We start from the raw sequence: 24,234 nt of genomic DNA on the forward strand, positions 1-24,234 counted from the left end.
GCACCCCACATCCCCCAGGGAAGGAGGAGCTGCGGTGCCCTAGCAGGGGTGGGGAGGCAGCAATTGCTGCAGCAGGGAGCAGCCTGAGGTTGTGCACAGACTGAGGCAGGAGCAGGCACTGCTCCAGCCCCATTCCTGGAGCCCTCCCATGGGTTCTCCTGCCTCTCCAGCCTCAGCTCACCCCGCCAGCATCCTGCTGCTGTCTGCGGTGGGTGCTGCTGCTGTGAGAGGGGCTTCAGGGAACTCCTGGAAAGCGCTGGGCTGCCAAAACACATCCTCTCAGTGCCAAGCACCTGCGAGGCAGCTGCTTCCCCAGGGCAGGAAGGAGATAAAAAGAAAATCTCTTTCAAAGGCAGGGTGGCCTCCTCCCCGGGATCAGGGCGTGTGGCCAGGATGCTTTCCCGAAAAGAGCCGCAATCCCTGCGTAGAGAGGGGCTGGAGGGGACATGGTGTTCCCATGCTGATGTCCCTGTGGCTGCGTGTTTCCAGGGCTGTTGTGGTTGGCACACCTGGAGAAAGGCGAGTCCCCAAGGCAGGTCAGAGCAAAGCACTTGCTGCGGAAAGGGAAATTAATTATGGGCACTTTGCTGCACTCCAAGTGACTGCAAAGGCTGATGTTTCTCCTGTTGGCCCATAAAGTAATTGTAACGGCAAAACCTCAACAAAAGCCAGGCTCTTAAATGCTTTCTTAATTAATAATTCTCAATAATCACTTGACGTCAATGACCAATTAAAACTTTGGAGAAGGGAAGTTGTTGTTAAGTGCCCGGTACCTTTGCTCCTCAGTCGCTGCAGCTCTGATGAATCCTGCAGAAAAGCACCAGGAGGGCCAAGCCCGATGTTTTTAAAGGAAAACATTAAGCAGGAAAAACGTGAATATTCACGTGAGTGTCCACAGGGACAAGAGCAGGGAAGCTGAGCAGTCACTTGGCTCTGCTGCTCCCTGCTGAGCAGCCAGCAAGGGCTGGCAATGCAGGCACCCAGAGGGTGGCACCAGGGGTGCCCCTTTCCTGCCCCTCTGGTGTGCTGAGCCCCCAGGGGCAGCACGAGTAGAAGGGCATCATTTCAGGGAGTCCATATTCCAGGGGTCTTTAAGGTCCTGCTGAATGTCCTGTCCCGTGGTGGGTCCTTGATTTGTCGTGTGCCTCCTTCTCCTTCTCTTTCTCCTCCTCCTTCCCACAGTCTGTCTGAGGTCAGCATCTCCCAGCTCAGCCCTGCCAGGCCTGAAAGCATCACCAGCTGGATTTTATTGGGTGGGAGCTGAGTGGTCCCCAATCCATCTACTGTTAAGTGGAGCCTCTGGAAAGCTGCCATTCATCTCCCTGCAGTGCTGGTGGCTGCAGTGCAGTGCTGGGAGGGTTAATGTCCTCCTCCTCCTTCTCCTCCTCCTCCTCCTCCTTCTCTCAGCTTCACAGCCATCTTAAAACTGCTGGAGCCAGGGCTGTGCACTCCCTGCTCCCACTCCTTTTACAGTATGGGCTGGCTGGCCAGGGAACCCGGCCTGCTCCTCCATCCATCCAACTCTTTTCCTTCTTTGGATGTGCCCTGCTCGGGCTGCCCAGGCACTGCCTTCCCCCACGGGACCCATGCCCCTGGCCAGGGGCGATGCCCAGGGCCAGGGGCTGCCATGGCTGGGCTCAGCAGTGCCAGGGTGAGATTTTTGCCCACGTTTCTCCAGGACAGCACTGGGTGTCTGCCAGGGTGGATGCCAGCAGCTCCTGGGCACCGAGTGGGCACTTTATACCTGCAAATCCCTTGGCAGGCACTGGGAAAATCCTCCCATGGGAAAGGTGGGAGAGGGTCAGAGCTGGCAGCCAAGGGAGGGTGAGGAACGTGGCAGAGGGGGCAAGGAGCTCTGTGGCAGAGTATCCCATCCACGATGGGCACGGGCTGCTCCCAGCAGGGCAGCAGCACTCCTGCAGTGGGGAACAGCACTGGGAGCCCTGCAGTGCAGGGAGCAGAGAGGGCAGAGCCTCAGGCAGGCAGGCTCTGCTCCCCACTGAGCTCCTGCCCTGCCTGTCACCCCTCACAGCTGGCCTGGGGGTCCCGGGGGTGTTGCTGTTGGCCGTGGGAGAGTTGCTGAGCCTGTGCTGATGGCCAGGCACAGCCCCAGCCCTCTGTGTGTCAGGACAGCAGCAGCACGTGCTGCTGCCTCTGTAGCCCAGTGTGGCCTCTTACCCAAATACCAGCCAAGGGTTTGTGCCCCTCCTGACCCGGGGCAAAGCAGGGGAAAGGCCTCTGGGGCTGAGGGGGAGGCAGAAACAGAGTGTCCCTCTGTCCCTCTGTGCTGCTTCAGCAGATGTCAGCACAGGGAGCAGGAGGAGGTCACCCAGGAATCACATCTGGGCATTTTTTGGGTGGCTGAAAGTCCGTGCATAGAATGGTGCCTGAAAAGGGAATGAGAGGAGAAGGGGGAGCAGCCCCAAAAGGCACAGGGAGGTCTTTGGTGCTGCAGGTCCCTGTGGGTCAGTGGCAGGAACAGTGGGGACACTCTGGGGGGCCAAGGGCTGTCATTCCAAGTGGCTTTTTCATGAGCCCCGTGCCTGGTTCTGCCTGTCCCCATATGGGGACAGCAGCCTGGGGTGTGAGATCCCTCTTGTCCCCGGTGTCCCTGCAGGTTCAGGGAGTGTCACCTCTGTCCCTGCTGGGGGATGCTCCTGGGGCTGTGTCCCACCCTCCCAGTGCCCAGGTGTGACAGGGTGGGCGCAGCAGGGAGTGCCAGGCAGGTTCCCAGTCCCCTCCCGAGCAGCTGGCACAGTGGGCACCAGGCTGCCTCTGCTGCTGCCACCACTCCACCCCATTGTCCCCAAGGAGGATGAGGCAGCCCCAGCAGGCCCCACAGCTTGGGAGACCCTTCAGAGGTCCCAGTAGCAGTGTGGGGGGCAGGACTGGTGCTGCTGTGGGTCCAGCAGGGACGATGAATGGCTTAACCCTCTCCTGGCACTGCCAGCCTCCTGCTTGGATGGATGCAGCAGGATGGGATAGCAGCAGGAGGGATGCAGCAGGATGGGATGGCAGGATGGGATGCAGCAGGATGGATGCAGCAGGATGGGATGCAGCAGGATGGGATGGAGCAGGATGGGATGGCAGGATGGGATGCAGCAGGATGGGATGGCAGCAGGATGGGATGGCAGGATGGGATGCAGCAGGATGGGATGGCAGCAGGATGGGATGGAGCAGGATGGGATGGAGCAGGATGGGATGGCAGCAGGATGGGATGGCAGGATGGGATGGCAGCAGGATGGGATGCAGCAGGATGGGATGGAGCAGGATGGGATGGCAGGATGGGATGCAGCAGGATGGGATGGCAGCAGGATGGGATGGAGCAGGATGGGATGGCAGCAGGATGGGATGGCAGGATGGGATGCAGCAGGATGGGATGGCAGCAGGATGGGATAGCAGCAGGATGGGATGCAGCAGGATGGGATGGCAGGATGGGATGCAGCAGGATGGGATGGCAGCAGGATGGGATGGCAGCAGGATGGGATAGCAGCAGGATGGGATGCAGCAGGATGGGATGGAGCAGGATGGGATGGCAGGATGGGATGGCAGCAGGATGGGATGGCAGGATGGGATGCAGCAGAATGGATGCAGCAGGATGGGATGGAGCAGGATGGGATGGCAGGATGGGATGCAGCAGGATGGGATGGCAGCAGGATGGGATGGGCAGGATGGGATGCCTGGAGTTCTGTCCTGCTTGGCCCCATCTCAGTGGCACTCGGTGCCAGCAGTGGGGGGTGGCTGCTGTGAGTCCCAGCAGGGTCACAGCCCAGCCTGGCTGCCTGGCCATCCCTCCTTTTCACCCCTTTGCCCCAGATGTGCTGCTGGAGGCATGCAGGCCTCCTGCCAAAGGATGGGTGGCTTTCCTGTGGCTTCCCTGCCACCAGAGCCCGGGGATGGCTCCTCACCCAAGGCAGCCACGGTGCCAGTGCTCAGCCTGGCTGCACTTGCTGTCTCCCTGGCACTGCAGGCAGGGGATTGTCTGCCAAGCACCGGGGTCACACCAGGATTTGTCTCTCTGCTGCACATCCCAGAGGAGAGGAGGTGGAGGCACCCATGGCTCCCTGCCCCTCCTGCCTCTCTGCTCCAGCTGTGGCTGGCTTGGTTGAGGAAGATCCCTGATTTTGGCAGTGGGGCAGCCACAGGAAAGCCTCCCATCCTTTGGCAGAAACTGGGGTACCCTCACCAGGAGCAGGGGACCCCCTTCCCAGCCAGGCAGGACCTGCACATGCCAGCACATGTAAACCCTTGTGGCATGCAAGGTGGGGGACTGGGACTCAGTCTCATCTCTCAGGAGACACCCAGGGAAAAGCCTCGTGGATTATTTTATGCTTTGCACCCGGTTTGGGCCAGTGTGAGCCTGTGGATGTGTCCAGGCAGCCCCAGCCATGGGTGAGGGGAGCATCAGTGCAGCCCCTGGCTCCTCTCACACCAAAGGCAGCAGCTGCAGGATAATAAATGAGCAGTCTAAATTTAGACCCTGTGTCTGGAGCAGCGTCACGGCGTTGCCAGAGGGTTTTACCATTCACCACAGGCAGGTTTCCCTGCTCCTCCAGCTCCAGGCCACCTCTGCAGAAAAGCTCATCAAAGACATCCAGCTGGAAAAGCATCCTGAACAGAAAAACTGATACCTGCACAAAATCTCAGCACCCACCGAGGGATGACAGAGCAGAGCATTCCAGGGAGCCTTGGAAGGAGCTGGCCTGGGGCCATTTCCTTTGGCAAAGGCTTTATTTTGTTGCACAGAATTTCGTAGTAAAGAAAACAGGGATGGAGCCATCCCTTGTGCCACCCCAGCCCCGTGTGAGCTCCTGTCCCAGCCCTGCCGGTGCAGCCAGGGCAGCTCTCAGCCCATGGAGCTGCTGATGCCTGTGGTCCCTGGATCCCCCAGCAGCCTGGCTGTGCCACTGCAGCTGCCAGGAGCAGCTGGGCTGGGGAGGGGACAGTTCCTGATGGAGCTGGGGCTGCCTGGGAATCCGTGTTGAAATTCCAGGAGAGGCTAGAGTGTTGTGCAGCAGAGCCAGGCTGTGCTTTCCTGGCAGCCCAGAGTGCCAGGCTGCCACTGGCTTGGGAATGAGGGCATTTGCATGAAGATTCCTGGTGCTCACATCTGGGATTTTCCCCGTGTGTTGCAATGTCAGAGGGTGTTGGGAACAGATGCTGTCCACTGCTGGCTCCTCCTGGCCTGGGGAGGGTTTCTCCAGGCCAAGCCAAACACTGAGCCCTTGCCATGAGGTGTGAGTGTGGCAGGGACAGCTGGTGACAGGAATGTGACCAGCTGTGCCCAGACCTTCCTCTGTGGCTCAGAGCACCAGGACTTTTTCCCTGTGCCCTTCCTTCCACAGGGTTCCTGCACCTCCCATGGATGGGAAATGCCAAGGTGAGCACAGTGCTGGGTAAAACTCACCAGCACTGGGGCAAACAGCCCCTTCCCCTGCCTGCACAGCCCCACATCCCTGCACCCAGCTGGGCACCATGGAAGGGGGGCTGCCCCTGGATCCCTGGCAGTGCCCAAGGCCAGGCTGGATGGGGCTTGGAGCGCCTGGGATATGGAAGGTGGAACAAAACCTTTAAGGTTCCCTCTCAGTGCAAATCTTTCCCTGATTCTGTGCGGGTTCACAGCCTTCCCATGTGCCCACCTGTGGTGCCAGCTGTGCCTTGGCAGCACGGGGACACCTGAGGACACCCCAAGGACACCCCAGTGGCAGAGCTGGCTCACAGCTGAGCTGGGGGAGAGCAGCACTCGGTGCTGGGGGTCACTGAGCCCCTGCCTGCCCCCCACATCCCGGGGCACCCCAGAGCACCCCAGCCCCTCGCCCACAGCAGCGTGGGGACAGAGGCACCCACAGAGCTTGGGCAGCTGCCCAGGGCACTGGCAGCCCTTTGGGAGGAGGAGGAAGGCACCTGACTGCCAGGCAGGAGTCCAACTAGTTGAAACAGCTCCCGTTGTGGTTTGCATAACCCAGCCTGGCTCAGCCAGCTCTGGGTACACACAGTGTCACCTGGTCCCCAGGCTGGCACTGGGGCTGGCTGGGCAGACTGAGGGGCTGCCTGGCTGGTGCCCACCGTGCCCTCTGTGCCCTGCTGTCAGGCTGGCAGGGGCAGGGCTGGCTGTTCTCCTCCAGTGCAGCCCCAGCAATGTCCCCTCGGTGCCACACCGAGCACAGCCCTGTCCCGCCGCCCTCCCTCCCTGCAGGACCCTCCAAGGTGACACTGCAGGCTCTGCCAAGGGCTCCTGGGGCTCTGCCAAGGGCTCCTGGCCACGTCCCACATGGCAGCCCCTGCCACGGGGGCAGCAGGGGCAGAGGGATGGATAATGGATAAGAGCGAGGCAGGGCTGGCAGCTGGAGCTGCTCACATCTCACATGACTGGGGAGCTGTGCCAGGCTCTGGGGCCATGCAAAGTGCATGAAGGTGGCACACCAAGCCAGCCCCGGGCAGCCTTAACCCCTGCCAGCCCTGCACGGGTTTCAGACCACCTGGCACGTGGCACTGCCAGGCTAGAGGTGCCTTCCCCTGGCTCTGATGGTCCCAGCCCAGGGCTGGCTGCTGGGTCAGAGCGGTTCCTGTCACACCCAGAGCTCAGGGCTGCCTTTCAGGCCAGCCTGCCCTGGGGTCTCTGGCTTTCTGTTGATCCCTGGATTAGCTGGGGTCAGAAATAGAGGGGGACAAGGCTTGGGGGCAGGCAAGCTCAGGGCAGGGTGGCACAGCACGTGGAGCAGTTAAAGGATCTGATTTAGTGTAAGAACTCGAGCTTGTGGGCTTCACCCCAACCGGTTTGGGAGGAGCAGAGGGGCCCCAACTGGTTTGGGAGGGGAAAGGGGCCCCCAACTGGTTTGGGAAGAGCAGAGGGGCCCCAGCTGCTGCTGCAGGGAGTGGCCAGACCCCTCCTCTCATGCCCTGTTGGAGCCTGCCTGGGGTTTTGGGGAGGGGAAAGGTGTGGTCCCTCACAGGAGAGAATTTGGAATAGAACAAAGCTCTGTGGATGTGGGTTTGCATGTGCTCCTGAAGGAGCTTCTTGCCCTCATAGAGGTTTTCTATCTGGAGATCTTGGAGCCGTTTCTTCCCAGGGTGAGTCAGTTGTTTGCAGAGTAGGAAGCCCGAGGAAAGCAGGTTGGCAGCAGCAGCTCCAGGCTCCCAGAAATGCTTCCTGCAGAGCCAAAAAGCAGGGGCAGAGCCCAGCCCTGGGGCAGGTGGCCTGGCTGGGCCAGCTGACAGTGCCCGGGTGCAGACCCGGACACAGCAAAGCCTTGTGCAGCCCCAGGAAATCCCCAGAGCAAACAGGCTGTGCTGCTGTGTGCCCAGCCTGCCCAGAGCTGCTGCTCAGGGCTCTCAGCTCCAGCACCCACCTGGGAGCGTGTCCCTGCATCCCCAGACCTGCTGGGACCTGCTCTCCTCCCACCTTTCCCACAGAACTGCGCTGGTGTCAGTACTGAGAATCACTTCATGCCAGGGACTCTTGATGCCCACCTGGAAAATACCAGCTGGCAGCACTGCCCCTCCCCAGCAGCTTTCTGGGCACAGAGGTGTGGGAGCAGAGGCACGAGGTGACCACAAGGTGACCATGCTGCGTGGTGACAGTCCCCTCTGGCCAGGACACCTGCAGAAAATGGGCAATAATTTATTTGGGTCTATTGGGATGGGGGAGCAGAGGGAGCCCCTGATTCAGGAGCAGAACAGGGGGGACTCGCCTCTTGCTGTGCCCAAGTGATGGGGACAGGGAAGTGCAGGGTGCCAGGTGTTGTGCAGGGCAGAAGCAGGAGCTGGCATGGGCAGTGCAGCAGTGAGGGGTGGCCAGCAGTGCCCACCCACCCACCTGGCACAGCTGGGGCCTCCAGCTGGACTGGGCACACCTGGGCAGGCTGGGCAGGGGGTAAGGACAGCTCTGGGTGGTTTGGGGGGGCAAGGACAGGTCTAGGTGGTTTTCAGGGTAAGGACAGTTCTGAGTGGTTTGGGGGGTAAGTATGGATCTGGGTAGTTTATAGGGTAGGGACAGGTCTGGGTGGTTTGGGGGGTAAGGACAGATGTGGGTGGTTTTCAGGGTAAGGACAGTTCTGAGTGGTTTTTCCCCTTGCACAGAGGTTTGCATCCTCGTGCATCCAGCTGGAAACTTCACTTTCACGTGGGAGCTGGGCACAGGGGGGGTCCCACAGCCCCCCTGGCAGCAGGGCCAGCTCAGCCCGTGTCCAGCAGCAGAAGGGCTCTGGAGGGTCCCACTGAGGGTTTGTGCTGGTGGCTGAGCCCCAGCAGGGCAGGGCTGTCCCTGGGCTGGCTCTGAGGTCAGGCTAATGCAGGAAGATCCTCCTTGTGCCTTCTTAACCCCAGCTTGAACCCTCCCCGTCTCCTGCCTCGGCCTGATTAGCACTAAGAGGCTGCTGGTGGCACCAGCAGTGCCAGCCCACGGTGCCTCCCATGGCAGGGGCACCTGAACCCCCTCAGGAGCAGCAGGCTGGGCAGGAGCTGGGCTTCCCTTGTCCAGGCAGTCCCTGCTCCACAGCAGAGCATCAGCGAGCTGTGAAAGGGCTGCTGTGCCCTGGGGAGGTGAAGGGTGTCCTGCAGGTGATGGGGACAGCGCTGGCAGGGGGTGACAGGTTCTCTGCAGCTGCTTGTCAGGTGTGAAAGGGGCAGGACTGGGCCAGGTGTAACCTCAGCTCTGTCACACGGGGTGACACCAGAATGTGCTGGGAATCCCAGCCCTTGTCCAGCAGGGATTCCCAGGCTGTGGCTGTGGCTCCTGGAGAGCCAAGGGCAGCTCTGGCAGCCTGGGCGATGCCAAGGCTGTGGCTGTGGGTGGGGAGCACGGCTGTGGCTGGCCTTGGTGGCACCAGGCAGTGATGTCCCCGTGGGCAGGGGCTCTGCCTGCCCTGAGTGCCACCACAGCTCTGTGTGGCAGTGGAGGGACAGCTGGTGCTTCCATCTGGGATTTGCTCTTGGAGCTGGCTGGGAGGGGTGAAGAGCTGTGCCAGGGTGAGCAGTGCCCCTGGAGCTGAGCTGGGGTTAGGTGTGCCCGGCTGTGCCATGGCAGGGTGTTTGCAGTGGGCAGAAAAGGCCCCGTGGAGCCCTGTCAGCCTCTGAGCTGGGCACCAACCCTCCCCAGGGCAGGGGCAGGGCTGCTCCTGCTCGCCGGGGTCCCTGTGCCCACATCAGCCATGTGGCTGCTGGCTACAGGGACATCAGAAGAGGAAGCTCTGAAAATAATCACCCCCTCATGTTTTCCTTACCAAAGGAGGGAATTCGTGGGGAATTCTTGTGACCAGCAGAGCTGGCTAACAGTCAGCTCCTCAGTGAGTCAGGGCTTGTCCCCATCGTGGCACAGCCAGGTGCCCTGTGCTGCCAGCCTGGCTCCCAGGGCTGCACAGCCTCTCCTGCCCCTCAGTGGGGTGTGAGTGGGAGCCATCCCAAGAATTTCAGTGTCTCAGTGCTCTGCTGGCCTCAGCCACAGTCCCCACTGCTCCCAGTGCCACTGGGCATCCCCTCAGGGCTGCAGGGCTTGTGCCACCTCTTGGCCTGTCCTTGTCCCACACAGGCTGCATGAGACCTCACAGAAGGAGGAGAGGGGTGCTGGGGGAGCCCTGCCTGCTCCTGCCCCTGCTCCTGCCCCTGCCCCTGATCCTTCTCCTGCTCCTTCCCCTGTCCCTCCCTGCTCCTGCTCCTGCCCCTCCCCTGCCCCTGCCCCTGATCCTTCTCCTGCTCCTTCCCTGCCCCTGTCCCTGCCCCTGATCCTTCTCCTGCTCCTTCCCTGCCTGTCCCACAGCCAGGGCCTCCCCTGGCAGGGCTGGCAGCTGATGTCTCATTTCAGTCCCCACTGTGCTCTGTGCCCAGCTCGTGCCAGCTGCTGTCCGTTGCTGCTGCCTTTGCTTTGGGGAGATAAAAAGGAATTTCCTAGAAAACCCCAGCAGTGTTCAGCCCGGGGTGTGTGCCCTGCCTGGCTCATGCCATCGAGGGGTGGCAGGGAGCTGGTGACAGGGACAGGCTGGCAGCAGCCCCTGGCACAGGTGTGTTTGGTGGTGGATGGGGTTTGCCAGGCTGGGTGCTGCACCCCGGGCTGCAGGGTGAAGCTCTCACACGTGGGCAGGCACAGTTCTGAGCACGCTGAGGGTGCCCAGGTGTGCTGGCACTGCCTGGCCAGCCCTGGCAGCCCACAGGGACACAGACAGGGCTCTTTCCATTAGGTGGTGTTGAGAGAGGAGGTGTTCCTTGGAACAGCCTGTTCCTGCTCTGTCTGCTCCTTGCACGGGGCACCACCTGCCCTTGCCTTGTGCCTGGCAGCACTGGGGGCTGCTTCAGGGTCTGTGGGGGCTGCTTCAGGGTCTGTGGGGGCTGCTTCAGGGTCTGTGGGGGCTGCAGGGGCTCCCTGGGCTGGTCCTGGAGCTCGGGCAGAACCAAAGTGGACTCTGTAATCTGCAGCCTGAAGAAATGAGCTGAGTGTGTGTGAACATGCAGCTCTGTAACCTGTGGTACACTTTGCTGTGCCCTTCTTCCTAAACCCGACACACCTTTGTTTGAAGTATTCCAGCAGAATGTTGTTTATCCAGGGCATTATTACCAGTATCTCAGGCTCCTTTTTTCTGTCCTGTGACTCAAGGACAGTTTAGTGCAATTTCTTCCATCTTTCCTGCATATCAAAGTTATCCTGGCAAGTTCATGTTTATTGTTTGTGGTTAATGTTTAATATTTCCCATTACTGGCATCTCTTGGTTGATCTTAATTACACCTTCTAATGTAAGACAAAAGTCAAGGAGTGAGACTGTGCTCAGCCTGGGGCTCAGAGCCTGGCACTGGGCACCCCTTTTCCAACCCAGCACCCCCTTTTCCAACCCAGCACCCCCTTTTCCCACCCAGCACCCCCTTTTCCCACCCAGCACCCTCTTTTCCCACCCAGCATCCCCTTTTCCAACCCAGCACCCCCTTTTCCCACCCAGCACATCTCAGGCTGTGTTGGGAGGGCAGCTGCTCCACGTGTGCCACTGAATCACAGAATCATTTCAGTTGGAAAAGACTTCTGAGGTCATCAGGTGCAACCTTTGAGTCCAAGCTCCGAGTCCAGGCTGTGTTGGCACAGCGTGGGCAGCTCCCACGTGCTGCACCCAGAGGGACCAGCACAAGTGGCTTTGGAGTGGCTCAGGAGGAAGAAGGAGCTGCTGTTTGCTCAGTCCAGGTTTATAAATGAGGTTTTGCCTCTTGCTGCCTGGGCTGAATCGTTAGAACGGATTAGCAGAAAGTTTAAAAAAAAGCAATTAAAAATTAACAGGGGGCAGAGGGCAACACGCCTGGCAGGACAGAGAGGTGTCCCTGCTCTGTGCAGCCTGCGAGGGTCCTGTGGGCCTTCCCCAGCCCTGGGGAGGGGATGAGGGCCCTGCCTGTGCCTGTGCTCACTGTGGGGGCAGGCAGGGTCCCCTCACCTCCAGGGACCTTCCCTGGGGGCTCTCAGGCTATAAATATGGGGGTGTCAGGGGGTGACAGGGCCAAGGCACAACCCGACACCACCTCTCCCTCATTCACAGTGACATTTTGTCAAATGCCACCGGGCAGGGGGGTTGCTTATCTGCTGGCACACACTCTGGTGACCTTCACAGCTCTGGCCAGGTGCCTCCTTGCTGTATTTACACTTATTTATAGCTGTCTCCTCCATTCCCACCTCTGCCCTCCTGCCTGCTGCTGGAGCCAGGCTGTCCCCCCACATCCCTCATCGCTCTGGGCTGGCACAGAGCTGGCACATCCTTGGGCATGATGGGGGGCTGGCAGCACCTGGCCCAGGTGCTGATGGGTGACCCCATGGGGGCTGTGTCCCCTGGCTGGGAGCTGTGGGGACTGCAGGCACCAGCCCTGCCTGAAACGGGGGAGTGGCTGTGCCCAGTGTGGAACCAGGCAGCCCCGTGTGGAACCAGCCAGCCCAGTGTCACAGCAGCCAGCCCCGTGTGGAACCAGCCAGCCCAGTGTCACAGCAGCCAGTGTCACAGCAGCCAGTGTCACACCAGCCAGTGCCACACCAGCCCAGTGTCACACCAGCCAGTGTCACACCAGCCCAGTGTCACACCAGCCAGTGTCACACCAGCCAGTGTCACACCAGCCAGTGTCACACCAGCCCGGTGCCACATCAGCCAGTGTCACACCAGCCCAGTGTCACAGCAGCCCAGTGCCAGCTCCCTGGTGCCAGCCCGTCCCAGGGACATGCTGCTGTCTCCCTGCAGGGCTGTAATCCCCATTTGAAGCAGTCTGTGATTACGGATTTCCCTGATAAGCCCAGACAACTCTCTGCAAAACCCCTGCCCAAGGATTTTCTTTCCTTTTCCGAGTCCTGCTGAGGGTGAGGAGGGAGAAGCTGCCCTGGGGCCGAGGCAGGGCTGGTGGGAGCAGCGCTTGGTGTTCTCAGCATTTCTCACCTGGCTGTGGGTGCCAGCCTGACTGCTGGCTGCTCTGGGGCAGTGCCTGCAGCACGTGTGGATGGATGTTTATCCCTTAATGCCTCGGGCAGGCTCCTGGCTCTGCAGGCAGCACCTGAGTCACCGTTTGCTCCCAGTGAGGAGGGGGCTGCTGTCCCTGGCTGCTTCCCTTGGCCCCTCCCAGGTGCTGCCTCTTTCCTTCCCTTTTTCCATGGCACGTGGGTGACAGGGCCACTGCAGGGCTCCCAGCAGGACCAGGCTGCTGGAAGGTGCTGCCCGTGACCAGCAGCACTTCAGAGGCCGTCCCTGTGCAGGCTGAGTGAGCGCCAGCCCCGTGTGCCATCCCCTGTGCCCACAGCCCACGCCAGAATTCTTGGCCATGACTTCAAGGGGTTGGACCCAGGGCTTGTGCAGATAAGGGTAATTTCTGGCAGTGTTGGAGTGAGACAGGAGAGCACCTGCAGGTCTCTGTGTCACGGTCACTGCGCTGTCCCCAGCTCACAGAGCGCACAGTGAGCTGAGCCCTTGCCTGCCCTGTTCAGGCTGCTGTTCCCTGGCAGCTCCTGCTCTCCCTGGGCTCGTGGATGCAGCTGACCCCAGGCAGCCTCTCCAGTCCTGCTGACTGCAGGGGTTTTGTTTGGGGAGCCCAGGTTGACACTGAAAAAGAGGAAAACATTTCCTGTCTCGTGAATCCAGTGTTTGAATTAGAGTTGGACTCGGGGAGGAGTCTGGTGTCTCCTCAGAGATAAAACCTCACGTGCCAGAGTTCACACTGCTCCAAAACAGAAGGACTGAAAGGGACATGTCCCACCTGCTGTCCCCAGCGTGTCAGAGCCAGCACTGAGCTGGGACATCCTTGGATGTGGCTCCAGCCAGTGGCTGTGGTCCAGCCCAGGACATGTCCCCAGAGCTTCTGGGGCCACCAGAGACAGTGGCCTGCACTGAGCACCCTCCCAGTCAGGCAGGGAGATGGATCTAACCCTGTGCCAGCTCCTCCTGCTGCCACTGCCCTGGGAAGGACAGACTGGGGACATGGCAAAGGGACAGGCAGTGGGAGCAGTGACTGCAGCCCCAGGGCACCCAGGAGCCAGAGGGATGCTGACCCAGGGCACCCAGGAGCCAGAGGGATGCTGACCCAGGAGGCAGAGGAGCTCTCCTCCCTGGAGCAGGGGCTGCTCAGACACGGCAGCAGCTCTCTGGTGGCAGCCTTGCTGCACACACCCAGGTGTCTGGGCTGGAGGATGCCTCCCAGGCTCTGAGCATGTCTCCATGGGTGTTTGCTGGCTGCACACCAAGAACCCATGGCTGATCTTCCTACAAAGTCCCGAGTAAAATTAGAACAAAAGTTCACTCGTCTCCCAAGGCAGCAGGAAGTGCAGAGGGTGGGAAAAGGGACAGTCAGAGCAGATGAGGTCCTGTGCCCACAGGCAGTGTCCCCATTGCTGCTGCCACCCCTGAGCTGGGCAGGGGCTGGCCCCTTCCCCAGCCCTGGGAACAGCCCAGAGCCATGAGCTGGGAGTGGTGGGTTCTGTCTGGAGCCCAGGTCCTTGGTGGCTGGGCTGGGTAAGTGACAGTGCCCAGCAGAGGGGACTGGGGTGCCCATCCCGGTGACTCCACCAAGCAAAGGCTGTCCCCGTGCCTTTCAGTGAGGAGAGGAGGAGACTCCACACAGAGAGAACTGACGTTTGGGCATTCCTGACCCGTGGGAGGCAGGAAGCTGGGAGCATCCCCAGGCGTGGCAGTGGCAGTGGCAGTGGCAGGGCAGTGGCAGTGGTGTGGCAGTGGCAGTGGCAGTGGCAGTGGCAGGGCAGTGGCAGGGCAGTGGCAGTGGCAGTGGCAGGGCAGTGGCAGTGGCAGGGCAGTGACAGTGACAGTGGCAGGGCAGTGGCAGTGGCAGTGGCAGGGCAGTGGCAGTGGCAGGGCAGTGACAGTGACAGTGGCAGGGCAGTGGCAGGGCAGGGGCAGTGGCAGTGGTGCAGTGGCAGGGCAGTGGCAGTGGCAGTGGCAGTGGCAGTGGAGTGGCAGTGGCAGTGGCAGTGGCAGTGGCAGTGGCAGTGGTAGTGGCAGTGGCAGTGGCAGTGGCAGGGCAGTGGCAGGGCAGTGGCAGTGGCAGTGGCAGTGGCAGTGGCAGTGACAGTGACAGTGGCAGGGCAGTGGCAGGGGCAGTGGCAGTGGCAGGGCAGTGGCAGTGGCAGTGACAGTGGCAGTGACAGTGACAGTGGCAGGGCAGTGGCAGGGCAGTGGCAGTGGCAGGGCAGTGGCAGGGCAGTGACAGTGGTAGTGGCAGTGGCAGTGGCAGGGCAGTGGCAGGGCAGTGACAGATACAGTGGCAGGGCGGTGGCAGTGACAGTGGCAGTGACAGTGACAGTGGCAGGGCGGTGGCAATGACAGTGGCAGTGACAGTGACAGTGGCAGTGACAGTGGCAGTCCTGTCCCCCGTGCCCAGAGAGGGCAGCTCAGCAGCCTTGCATTGCAGGGGTTTATTTTTACCCAGCCCTGTTGCCAATGGGGACATGTCACATCTGTGGAGTTGATCAAAAGACATCCCGAGCACTGGTGTCAGCTGCTCCTTGTGATCTCAGCACCAGGATCTTTTCCCTTGTGGCATATCAAAAGGAGCAGGAGAATTTGGCTGCTCTGCTATTTTTAATTGCGTGCACACACGCACACACAGGCACACGTATAGCTGTGTATGTATGGCTTGGCTAAAAATAAAAACCTGTGCCTGTGTTCCCATGGGAAGATTTGGGGAGAAGGGGGAGACAAAGTTGTCACAAGACTTTTTCTGGAGCAGGTGCTAGAGCAGGGACAGGAAGGCAGGGACAAGCCGCAGCAGGTAAGGGACACATCTGAAAGGCCAAAGGACATCTGATCCCAGAGCAGTCTGGGCAGGGGGACAGAACAAGGGGGAAGGCAGCATCTGTGTCCCCCAGGGCTGGCAGTGGGGACTCCTGACCTGCTGCATGTGCTCTGACACCTGGGAACAGAGGTTTTTGCAGGGCAGGTTAGGAAATCCCCAATCCCTGGGGGCCCAGTGAGGAGTCTCAGCTCCCAGAGCCCTCAGGGGTGCCCGATACTCTTTGTGGCAGCACACCTGTGGTATGTACCTGATACACATCCCTGCAGCAAAAAGGTGAAGGGAGGGTGCTGGGAGAGCATCCCCCAGAGCAGGGGCAGCTCCCAGAGCTTTGTGTGGGGCAGCACCAGCAGCTGCCTGCATCCACTGCAGCCCCTGGCCATGGCTGGGCCATGGCACTGCTTCACCTTCAGGCCGTAAAACCACTCTCCCTGTCCTTGCTGTGCCCTCCCAGGTGCTCTCCCTGTTTTCCACCTCCCCTGGGATGGGGCAGGGTGGGAAGCAGGTGAGAAATGCAGAAAGGGAGTGAATGTGTGCACGGGAGTGTCCTTTGGAGCGTCCTGAATGTGGTGGGGAGCGTGGCAGACAGGCTCCTCAGCCTGGGGGAACACAGCCAGTAATCCCAGATTATCCCAATTTGAAAAACAAAAAACAAGAAGAGAAAGAGAGAAAAGCTGTCTTTCCCATTCCTGCAGCTGGGTTTGAAATCCCTTTTCCTTCCCACTGAGTGATGGAGGAGACCCTTCCAGGGTGCTTCAGGAGGAGGGGCCCCCACGCTCCCCCACAGCCTCTCTCACGTGCTCAGATGTTTGCCTGCTCCAAAATCCGTTTGCTCTGTAAATAAACTTGCTTCCCTCACTGCCAGAAGCCTCCCCTTGGGCAGGCAGTGCTGGGAGGAGTCTCACCAGACCTTTCCCTGTGTTTTAGCCTGACACTGAGGCAGAACCAGGCACGGTGCAGATGCCAGGGCAGGCAGTGGGTGCTGGTGCCAGCCCCGGCTCCCTCGGGCACTGGGTGCAGCTCTGGGGTTTCGTGGCTGGAACCCAAGTGGGGCAGGTGCCAGCTCCTTTCTGTGGTTAAATGGAGATTTTTAGCTCACATCACCCCGAGTGCTCTCAGACATCCATTCATTTCCACGCTGTGCTCACCCTGCAGGGAGCAGGGAGCAGCCCTGGGTGGCCTTGGTGGTGCTTTGGGACCTGCAGCTTCCCTGAGGGCTGTCCTGAGTGCTCCAGGGCCATTGGTGGGACGGGGTGAGCAGCAGGTGTGAGTCTGGCCCTGTGTGCTGCTGTGCCAGGTGTCCTGTGCTGATGCCCAGGCCACCACTGGATGTCACTTTTAGGGCACCAAGGGCAGGAATTGCCCCGGTGATGGCTGTGCTGTGGCTGTGCTGTGCCCTGACCATCTGCTCACTGGGAGGGACAAGGCTCTTCCCAAGCAGCTCCTGCTGTTCCCAGCTGTGGCACAGCTGGGACACCAGCGGGGTGTGGTGGAGCTGTGGGGCTGCTCCAGTGGCCAGTGCCAGGCCGAGTGGGTGAAAAGGTGCCCAGCACACCCTGCCAGTGCCTGGAGCTGTGTGGGAAGAGAGGCTGGAGCAGGGCTGGGAGCACTGGGGGTGGCTCACTGGGTGGCAGGGGGGGATGCTGCTGTCCTCAGTGCGTGCTCCCCTGGTCTCAGGCATTCTCTCCTCTCCTGTGTGCAGTATGAGGTGTCTGGAGAGGAGCACCTCTACTCTGACTTCCCCGAGATCGATCTGTCCCAGCTGGACGCCGGCGACCTGGACTCTGCTGGCTGCTTCAGCGAGCTGCACTGGGCTGGGGAGCACTCAGAGACCGACTCCAGCCAGTACAGCACCGACGACTCCGAGCTCTTCCAGGTACCCCATCCCCCCTGGGTGCAGGCAGGGGGACAGGGAGGCTGGGAGGAGGGAGCACAGAGCTCTCCAGGTGCCCCAGGATGGAGGCACGGGGAGAGGGAGGCTGGGAGCAGGGAACACACAGGACTATTAATATCTCCTCCCCAGCTGATTAGTGCTCCATTAATTTGTGCACCAGCTCTAAATGGGGCAAGCGGAGTAGGGCTAATGAGGAGGAGGAGGAGGCGGCTGCTGAGGCAGCCCTCCTGTGCTGGATTATTCACTGGAATTGCAGCCGGGGTGCAGCGTGTCCTGTTCCATTCCTGGAATGCCAGGGCGGCAGTGCGGGGGTCTCAGCACTGGAAAGTTCCCTTCCCAGGAGCTGGAAGCAGCTCCTTCACCCTGTTCCTTCACAGGAACCAGCCCCTTCACCCTGTTCCTTCACAGGAACCAGCCCCTTGCTCTGTTTTCCCAGCTCTGGCAGCCCCTCTGTCCCTGGGGTCTCTGTGTTCCTCTCCTTGGCTCTGGGCTGGCGTGGATCAGTGGCTGTGCCAGCACGGTGCAGAGCTGGTGCAGGGGATGCTCCTGGGGCAGGGGATGCTCCTGGGCACAGGCAGGACTGCTCCATGTCCCTCTGCTCCTGTCTCCCATCTCCTGGAGCTGTGAGGACCGGGCAGGGCTCTGGGCACAGCACAGCCAGGTTGGGAGCAGGGAGATGCAGAGGGGATTGGGCACAGAGCAGGCTGGGCAGCCCCCTCGCCCTGCCCAAGCTTGTGCCATGCCCTGCATGTGCCTGTCCGTGGGGCTGGGGTCTCTGCCCTCCTGAGCAGCACCCAGGCCTTTACCCCTTTGCACAAGGAGGTTGTGACCCCCTGGTACCAGCTAATCACCAACCCTGGGTTACATTTTGGGAGGAGGAAAATTTCTATTTAAACAAGGAGATGAAAAAAAAAGCCTCAATATTTTCTAACCTGCCCATAAAATAACAACCCTCTGGCTTTTATGGTGGGCTGATGCTGTGCTTGAAAATGGTCCAATCCAGCTGAGGGACCTTCATCACGAGATGCATATTTTCCGTGAACTTCCTGGGGAAAAGATAAACAGAAAAGAAATGCAAAAGCCAGGCCGATGAGGAGCAGTGGAGTATGATGAAATGTATCCCACTGAACTTGTATGCACAGCAATCTCGTGCCAATAACAGGAGGAAAAGAAACTGAGCCAAAAATGGAGCATCCTGCTGCCTTTCCCTGGAGCCTGCTCTAGTAACTGCGAGCAAGGTTAGGGCATGGAACAAAAGATGTTTAATTTTCAAACAAGGGGAGAGAAACACAGGAGGCTGTGTGCAGGCAGCAGTCCTGCCTGTGAGCCTGGCTTTACCCCCGTGCTAATTTTATCACTGATGTTAGCCTGCCTCTCCTTGGACATGGTTTACATTCAGATTGTGATGGAGGAGGACCAAAAAGAAGGAGCTGCTGGCTCACTCCAGCCATTCCTCAGCTTCTGCATCCTCTTCTGGGCTTCAGCACTGTACTGCCAGACTGGAAGGGAGCTCGTGGGGCTGGGTGGGACTGGGAGGGCACTGGGAAGGCTGGAGGTGCATCAGCAAAGCCAAAGCCCAGGTGAAAGGAGGGACCCAAGCCAAGCTGGAGCAGTGGGCAGGGAGGAGGCAGGAGCAGCCCCTGGCCCAGGGTGAGATGGGCCTTGCACGACAGCTCCCCTGACCCTGTTTTTGGGTGAACAGCATGATCTGGAGGTGCTGATGGGAGAGTGGGCAGTGGCTGGGGCTGCGCTCTGGACAGGATCTCTCAGAGCACTGGGTGCACCAGTGTGGGAGAGCTGAGACCCCTGAGCAGCTGGAGGTGCCTGTGTTTGGGGGCTCTCAGTGAACACGAAACTCAGAGTGGTTCTTGTCACAAGCTGTGGCATCAGGCCAGTGGTGCAGCCCGGGCAGAGCTTCCCCTGTGCCCTCCAGGGAGGCTGTGCCCTCTTGTCCACTGGGCAGCCCTGGCTGAGCTCACAGCTCTTGCACTTGCAGGGTCAGGAGGATTTGGGCCAGGAGCTTTTTCCTGACAGATCCTTCATCTGCTGCTGTTTGCCTCATGGTGGGGTGGAGGGACTGGGGGGAGAGAAGATGCTCTGGTTCATTCTTTTCCTGCTGGGGTGCAGACGGACAGACTGACACTCCTTTTGCAGGTCTCACAGTGGGGTCACTGGGCAGTGTGGGAGCTGGTGTGCCTCTGCTGGTCCCCGTCCCCTCTCCAGCATCCCGGGGACCCTCTGCCCAGCCTAACCCCTCCTTTCTTCTCTGCCTGCTCCTTTCAGATAATAGACAGCGAGAACGAAGCGCTGCTGGCAGCCCTGACCGAGACTCTGGATGATATTCAGGGAGATGACATGGGCCTGGCTGCCTTCCGAACTATGGAAGAGGGGGACACACTCAGCCCTGCCACCACCTCACCTGCCCCCTCCCCCAAACCCACCGCCCCGGTCACGGGGGGCCCCCCGGCCCCCGAGGGTGATGAGCTGTCTCTAGTAAGAACCCACTTCCTACTGTTTAAGGTGGATTTGGATGAGCCCCAGATAAGCCGGCTGCATGGGTATGATAGGAAGCCAAGGTCTGAATTTTTTCATTCTAGGCTTAAAACTCTCTTTAACCGTCAATACCAAAGCATATACTTGTATTGTATACGTATACATGTTCTGCATCATTGCTGTCACCTCCATCACCATCCTCACGGGAACCAGCTGTGTGTATACAAACCTATCTCTGGGCGGGGTGGGGGCGGGTGCCAGGGGGCTGGGGGCTGCTTTGGCACACCCACACCTGCCTTTAACCCCACCTGCAGGTGTGGGGCTGCCCGGGGCTCTCCCTGGCTCATCCCAGCCCCGTGCCCATGGGCAGTGGTGGCTTTTCCCCCTGGCTCTGCCCTGGGCTGAGCTCCCTGCTGTCACAAGAGGGGCTTGCCTGAGTGTCAGCCCCTGCCCTCGGCTGTCGGTGGGAGGGTTTGACCCTCCCTGTGCCTTCCACCAAAGCCCCTCAGGGGCTGTGTGGCCTCCAGTCCCTTCAGATGTGGTGGCTGGAGCATCCCCCTTGGTTCCCTGCAATACTGGGGCTCCAGCCCCGCTCCCGTTCCTGAACTGGGAGCGTTTCCTGCCGTGCCCGGGAGGTTCCCTGGCACAGGACACCCAGCCTGCTCCCTCCTGCGGCTCACATCCCCCCCAGAGCCCCCAGCCCGGTCCCGGGGTGTCCCCACAATCCCAGCCAAGGGGAGGAGTGACATCCAGTGGTGACAGCGTGCATCTCCACCGCCCACGCCCCGCCAGGGGTATATATCACACATGACCTGTATGTGTATATATAGGATGTATACGTTGCAGGGGCGGGGGGGAACGGGAGCTGGGCGCTTCCACCCGCAGGAGCCTCTCTCCTAAAGCTGCGGGTGCCCCGGCTGGCATTTCCTGGCAGACCCTGACCCGGGCACCCCTTTTCTATCAGCCCCAGCCCCCCAGACCTGTCTCTCCTGCAGTCCCCGGTGCCTACGCAGTCGTCTTGCTGTTGAGCTGTTGTCGCCTCCGGTTGTTAGCACCACACGGGCACAATCTCAATTGTTGTTGCTGGGTGTGGGGTCTGGGTTTTTTTGTCACTCCCCCTGACCAAAATTGGGGTTGAGTGGAAGGATAAAGTGCTGGCCCTGCCATCAGAAGGGGTGGCACTGCGGGTGAGCTGGGGAAAACCCCGCTCCAGCGCCCATGCGTGTGACACTGTGCTGGGGGAGATCCTGACAGATCCCACAGGGATTTGCATCTCCAAAGAGCCTTGAAAGCTCGTTAATGAGTCGAGGCCCTCACTGGATGTTTTGGCTAAATGAGCCTCACACGGAGACTCAGCGAGCTGTCCAAACCCATCACTCACACCAGTGTAAATCCTCTGTCACCTCAGGGCAGAGCTGATGGAGTGAGAAGTTGGGATGCCACGGCAGCTCCTGTGTGTCTGACCCGAGTGGGGCTGTCCCTGGGAAGTAAACTCCCGCCTGCACACTGCCCCAACCTGCCTGGGGTCCCTGGGCTGAATGCTGTGGGGACAGCCCTGACCCCCACAGGGCTGCACACAGCCACGCACCTGCCCCACAGCCACCTGGGGTGGCAACTGCTAAGCCTAACCCTCCCTGCCTGGTATTTTTTTTTTGCCCCATTTTTGGGTGGGATGCTCGGGGATGGATGTGCTCACACATGAGCCATGGGACGTTTTCTCCTGCCCTCACTGCGATGCCGACTCCTTTTCTTGCCCCTTCTCTCTGCAGCTGAAGAAGCTGCTCCTGTCTCCGTCCCCTCCGAGCTGCGAGGCCCAGCGGGACGGGAGCGCCCGGCGCCCGGGGACCCCAAAGTCCCGGCCCCCACGGCCCTGCACTAAGGTACTCCCTGAGCCCCTGCAGCACACACACCTCCAGGGAGGTGCCTGCAGCACCCACCTCCTGGGAGCTGGCCCAAGGGATGGTGTTGGGGACTGTGAGCAGCCTCTGGGCTGGGCAAGGCGTTGGGGACAGGCACGGACTGTCACCCACAGTGCTCCCATCCCTGTCTGATGCAGTCTGGGCTCTGCAAAACTTTAGACTCTGTGCTGTGCTAAGAAGCACCTTGATCTCACTTGAACCCAGGGGGGTTTGGCCTCTCCCAACTTCCCTGAGCACCCCTTTGTGAAAGCCCCGTGTGCTCCATCCCTGGTCACCCCCTTGCCCCCTCCATGCTGGCTCTCAGCCCAAGCCAAGGCCTTTGGCCAGGAGTCGCTGCCTGTCGTACTGCAGAGCCCACCCCAACACTTGAGCTGATCTGAAACCCGGCAGAAGGTGCCACCAGAGATTTTCCTGCTTTGCTAATGGTAATTGTGCAGTGCATTAGGCCTGGCCAATTAGATTGTGTGGGAAGAGCAGCAGATCCCTCCTGGGGAGCAGGAGCATCCCTGCCTGCAGGAGGGGCAGCACTCGGGGCACGGGGCTGACCCCAGGGAGGTCGGGGTGCTGGTGAGACACAACTGAGGGGTGTGAGGGTGTGGGGGGGCTCTGTCAGCCTCCCACCAGGGCTGTGGCTGCGGGGCTCAGGGCTGACTCTCTCCTCTCTCCTCTCGAAAGGTGGAGGGTCCCCGGGACAGGAGGGCGAGCGTCCCGCAGGCACAGAGCCGCAGCTGCACGGAGCTGCACCGGCACCTCACCTCCAGCACCTCCTGCTCCCAGACCAAAGGCCCCCAGGCACCCGAGGAGTGCCCCGGAGGCGGCCACCACCCATCCCCAGGTGACTGTGCCCACCACGAGGACGACAGCGACTCCAGCGAGGACTCGCTGAGCTCGGGCGACTCAGCGGCCGCGCTGTCCTCGGCGGAGGATGGCCCGGGCAGCCAGTTCTCCTGCGAGGGGGAGCTGCACTCGGTGCTGGAGCTGATCCGCTACATGCACACCTACTGCCTGCCCCCTCGCAAGCTGCCCGCCCGCGACCCCGCCGAGGGCCGGCCCCAGCCCTGCAGCAGCCCCTACAAGAGAGCCAAACCGGACTGTGCCCCCGGGCAGAGCCGGCCGGGCTGCGCCTGGCAGGCGGCTGGCAGCTGCAAGAAGCCCAGAGCATCCTTCTCCATCCTGAAGGAGCTGCTGGCGCGGGACCTGCTGTGCGACGTGAGCAAGCCATACCGCCTGGGCAAGCCCGTGTACGCCGCCCTGGCGCGGCCGCCCGGCTCCTGCTCCCCCGTGCCGCCCGATGAGGAGGATGCCAGCGGGACTTGCACGTCCAGAGCCAGAGCAGAGAGGGGCGAACCCCGGCAGAGCCCCGAGGCGGAGGTGCCACGGGAGCTGGGGGCCCTTGAGGACGATGGCGGGAGGCAGGAGGGGAAGGTGCCCCGCAAGCAGGACAGCGCTGCTTACGCCGTGCGCCGCTCCAAGAGACTCAACCCCGAGCTCGGGCACTGGCTCTCTTTCCTTGAGGAGCCCCACGCCGAGCCCTCCGTGCCCCTGGGCTGCAGGGAGGCCGCGCCCTGCCCGCTCCTGGAGGGCTTCTCTGCCGAGGAGCCGGCGGCCGAAGTGGAGGTGGGGGGCACGGCCCTGTCGGCGGAGCCCCAGCCCCTCTGCCTGGGCTCCCTGGGGGATGGAGAGGTGGCCACTGAGAGCCGGCGCTGTGCCCTCCTGGAGCAAACAGGTGAGGGGCCTGGCCACTGTCACTCTGCTGGCATTCCCAGTGTGCCCGTGCTGCCCGTGCCATCTGTGGGCCAGTGATGCTGGCTGGGTGCTGGGCACTCAGCTGGCAGGAGAGCTGTGAGCAGCCCCCCGTGCTGCCCGGCTGTGGAGTCCCATGCATGGGCAGCTGGGGGCCTGTTCTCTTTTGGGGTGCTTTTTCAATCTATGAGCATCTTCTGCCTCAGTTTCCCCATGGTTATAATGAGGTGGAGGAGTTGATGTGGCCACAGCCCAGCAAGGACCAGGTTGCCCCATCCCTCCAGGGTTTTCCCTGTGGATTCTCCCTGGGTCTGGGCTCTGGGGTTCAGCTGCAGTGGTGCCCCAAAAGCCCAGCAAATTGCAAGTGCAGGAGTGGCTCAGCCCTGGCAGTCCCTCTCAGGTGGGCAGAGCCCTCAGTGGGCACTGCAGAGGTACAGCCCCACTGGTAACCTGCTTCTCTCCTGCCTTTCAGAAACACCCAGGTGTCTCACGCTGTCCTTGGCACAAACGTAAGTGCAGGTGGGGCTGGATGAACCATTCTGGGGCTGGAAACTGCCTGGGGTTGTGTGGCTGGGCAGGGCCCCTGCAGGCAGCACAGGGAGCTGTGTTTGCAGAGCACAGGGAGCTGCCCTGCTGGGCACGGCGCTGTGGGGAGCCACAGGGTGTGAGGAGCCTGTCCCATGCCCAGGGCAGGGCATTTTGTGTGTGCTCTGGAGCTGCTCTCCCCCCTGCCCTTGTGGGGTTACTCTGTCAGGCACCAGCCAAAGTGGGAGGGTTCACTTGTGGGAAGTCTTTTCTCAGCTTGCTTTTGGGTTTTGGGGCTGTGGTTCACTTAAACACTTTCCTGGTTCTCTGCTCTTCTCCAGTGACCCAAACTTTGGGAAGAGAAACTTTGAGCCAATGCTGACCGTGGAGCTGTGTGGGACAGCAGGTAGGATGTGCTTT

The 24,234-nt window shown here is 60.8% G+C and overlaps 1 protein-coding gene across 1 annotated transcript in view; it reads left to right on the forward strand.

The window, feature by feature from the left end:
- The window catches only part of PPARGC1B (PPARG coactivator 1 beta), a 44,671-nt gene that overhangs the window by 13,617 nt on the left and 6,820 nt on the right, over positions 1-24,234 (forward strand). The window contains exons 2-7 of the mRNA XM_030957771.1: positions 16,943-17,116; positions 19,418-19,627; positions 21,397-21,507; positions 22,222-23,272; positions 23,762-23,798; positions 24,156-24,220. Of these exons, the coding sequence (XP_030813631.1) occupies positions 16,943-17,116; positions 19,418-19,627; positions 21,397-21,507; positions 22,222-23,272; positions 23,762-23,798; positions 24,156-24,220 (1,648 nt within the window). The remainder of the gene's footprint in view (positions 1-16,942; positions 17,117-19,417; positions 19,628-21,396; positions 21,508-22,221; positions 23,273-23,761; positions 23,799-24,155; positions 24,221-24,234) is intronic.

This window comes from Camarhynchus parvulus, chromosome 13 (genome assembly GCF_901933205.1).
Source record: "Camarhynchus parvulus chromosome 13, STF_HiC, whole genome shotgun sequence".
In the NCBI taxonomy this organism is placed as follows: Eukaryota; Metazoa; Chordata; class Aves; order Passeriformes; family Thraupidae; genus Camarhynchus; species Camarhynchus parvulus.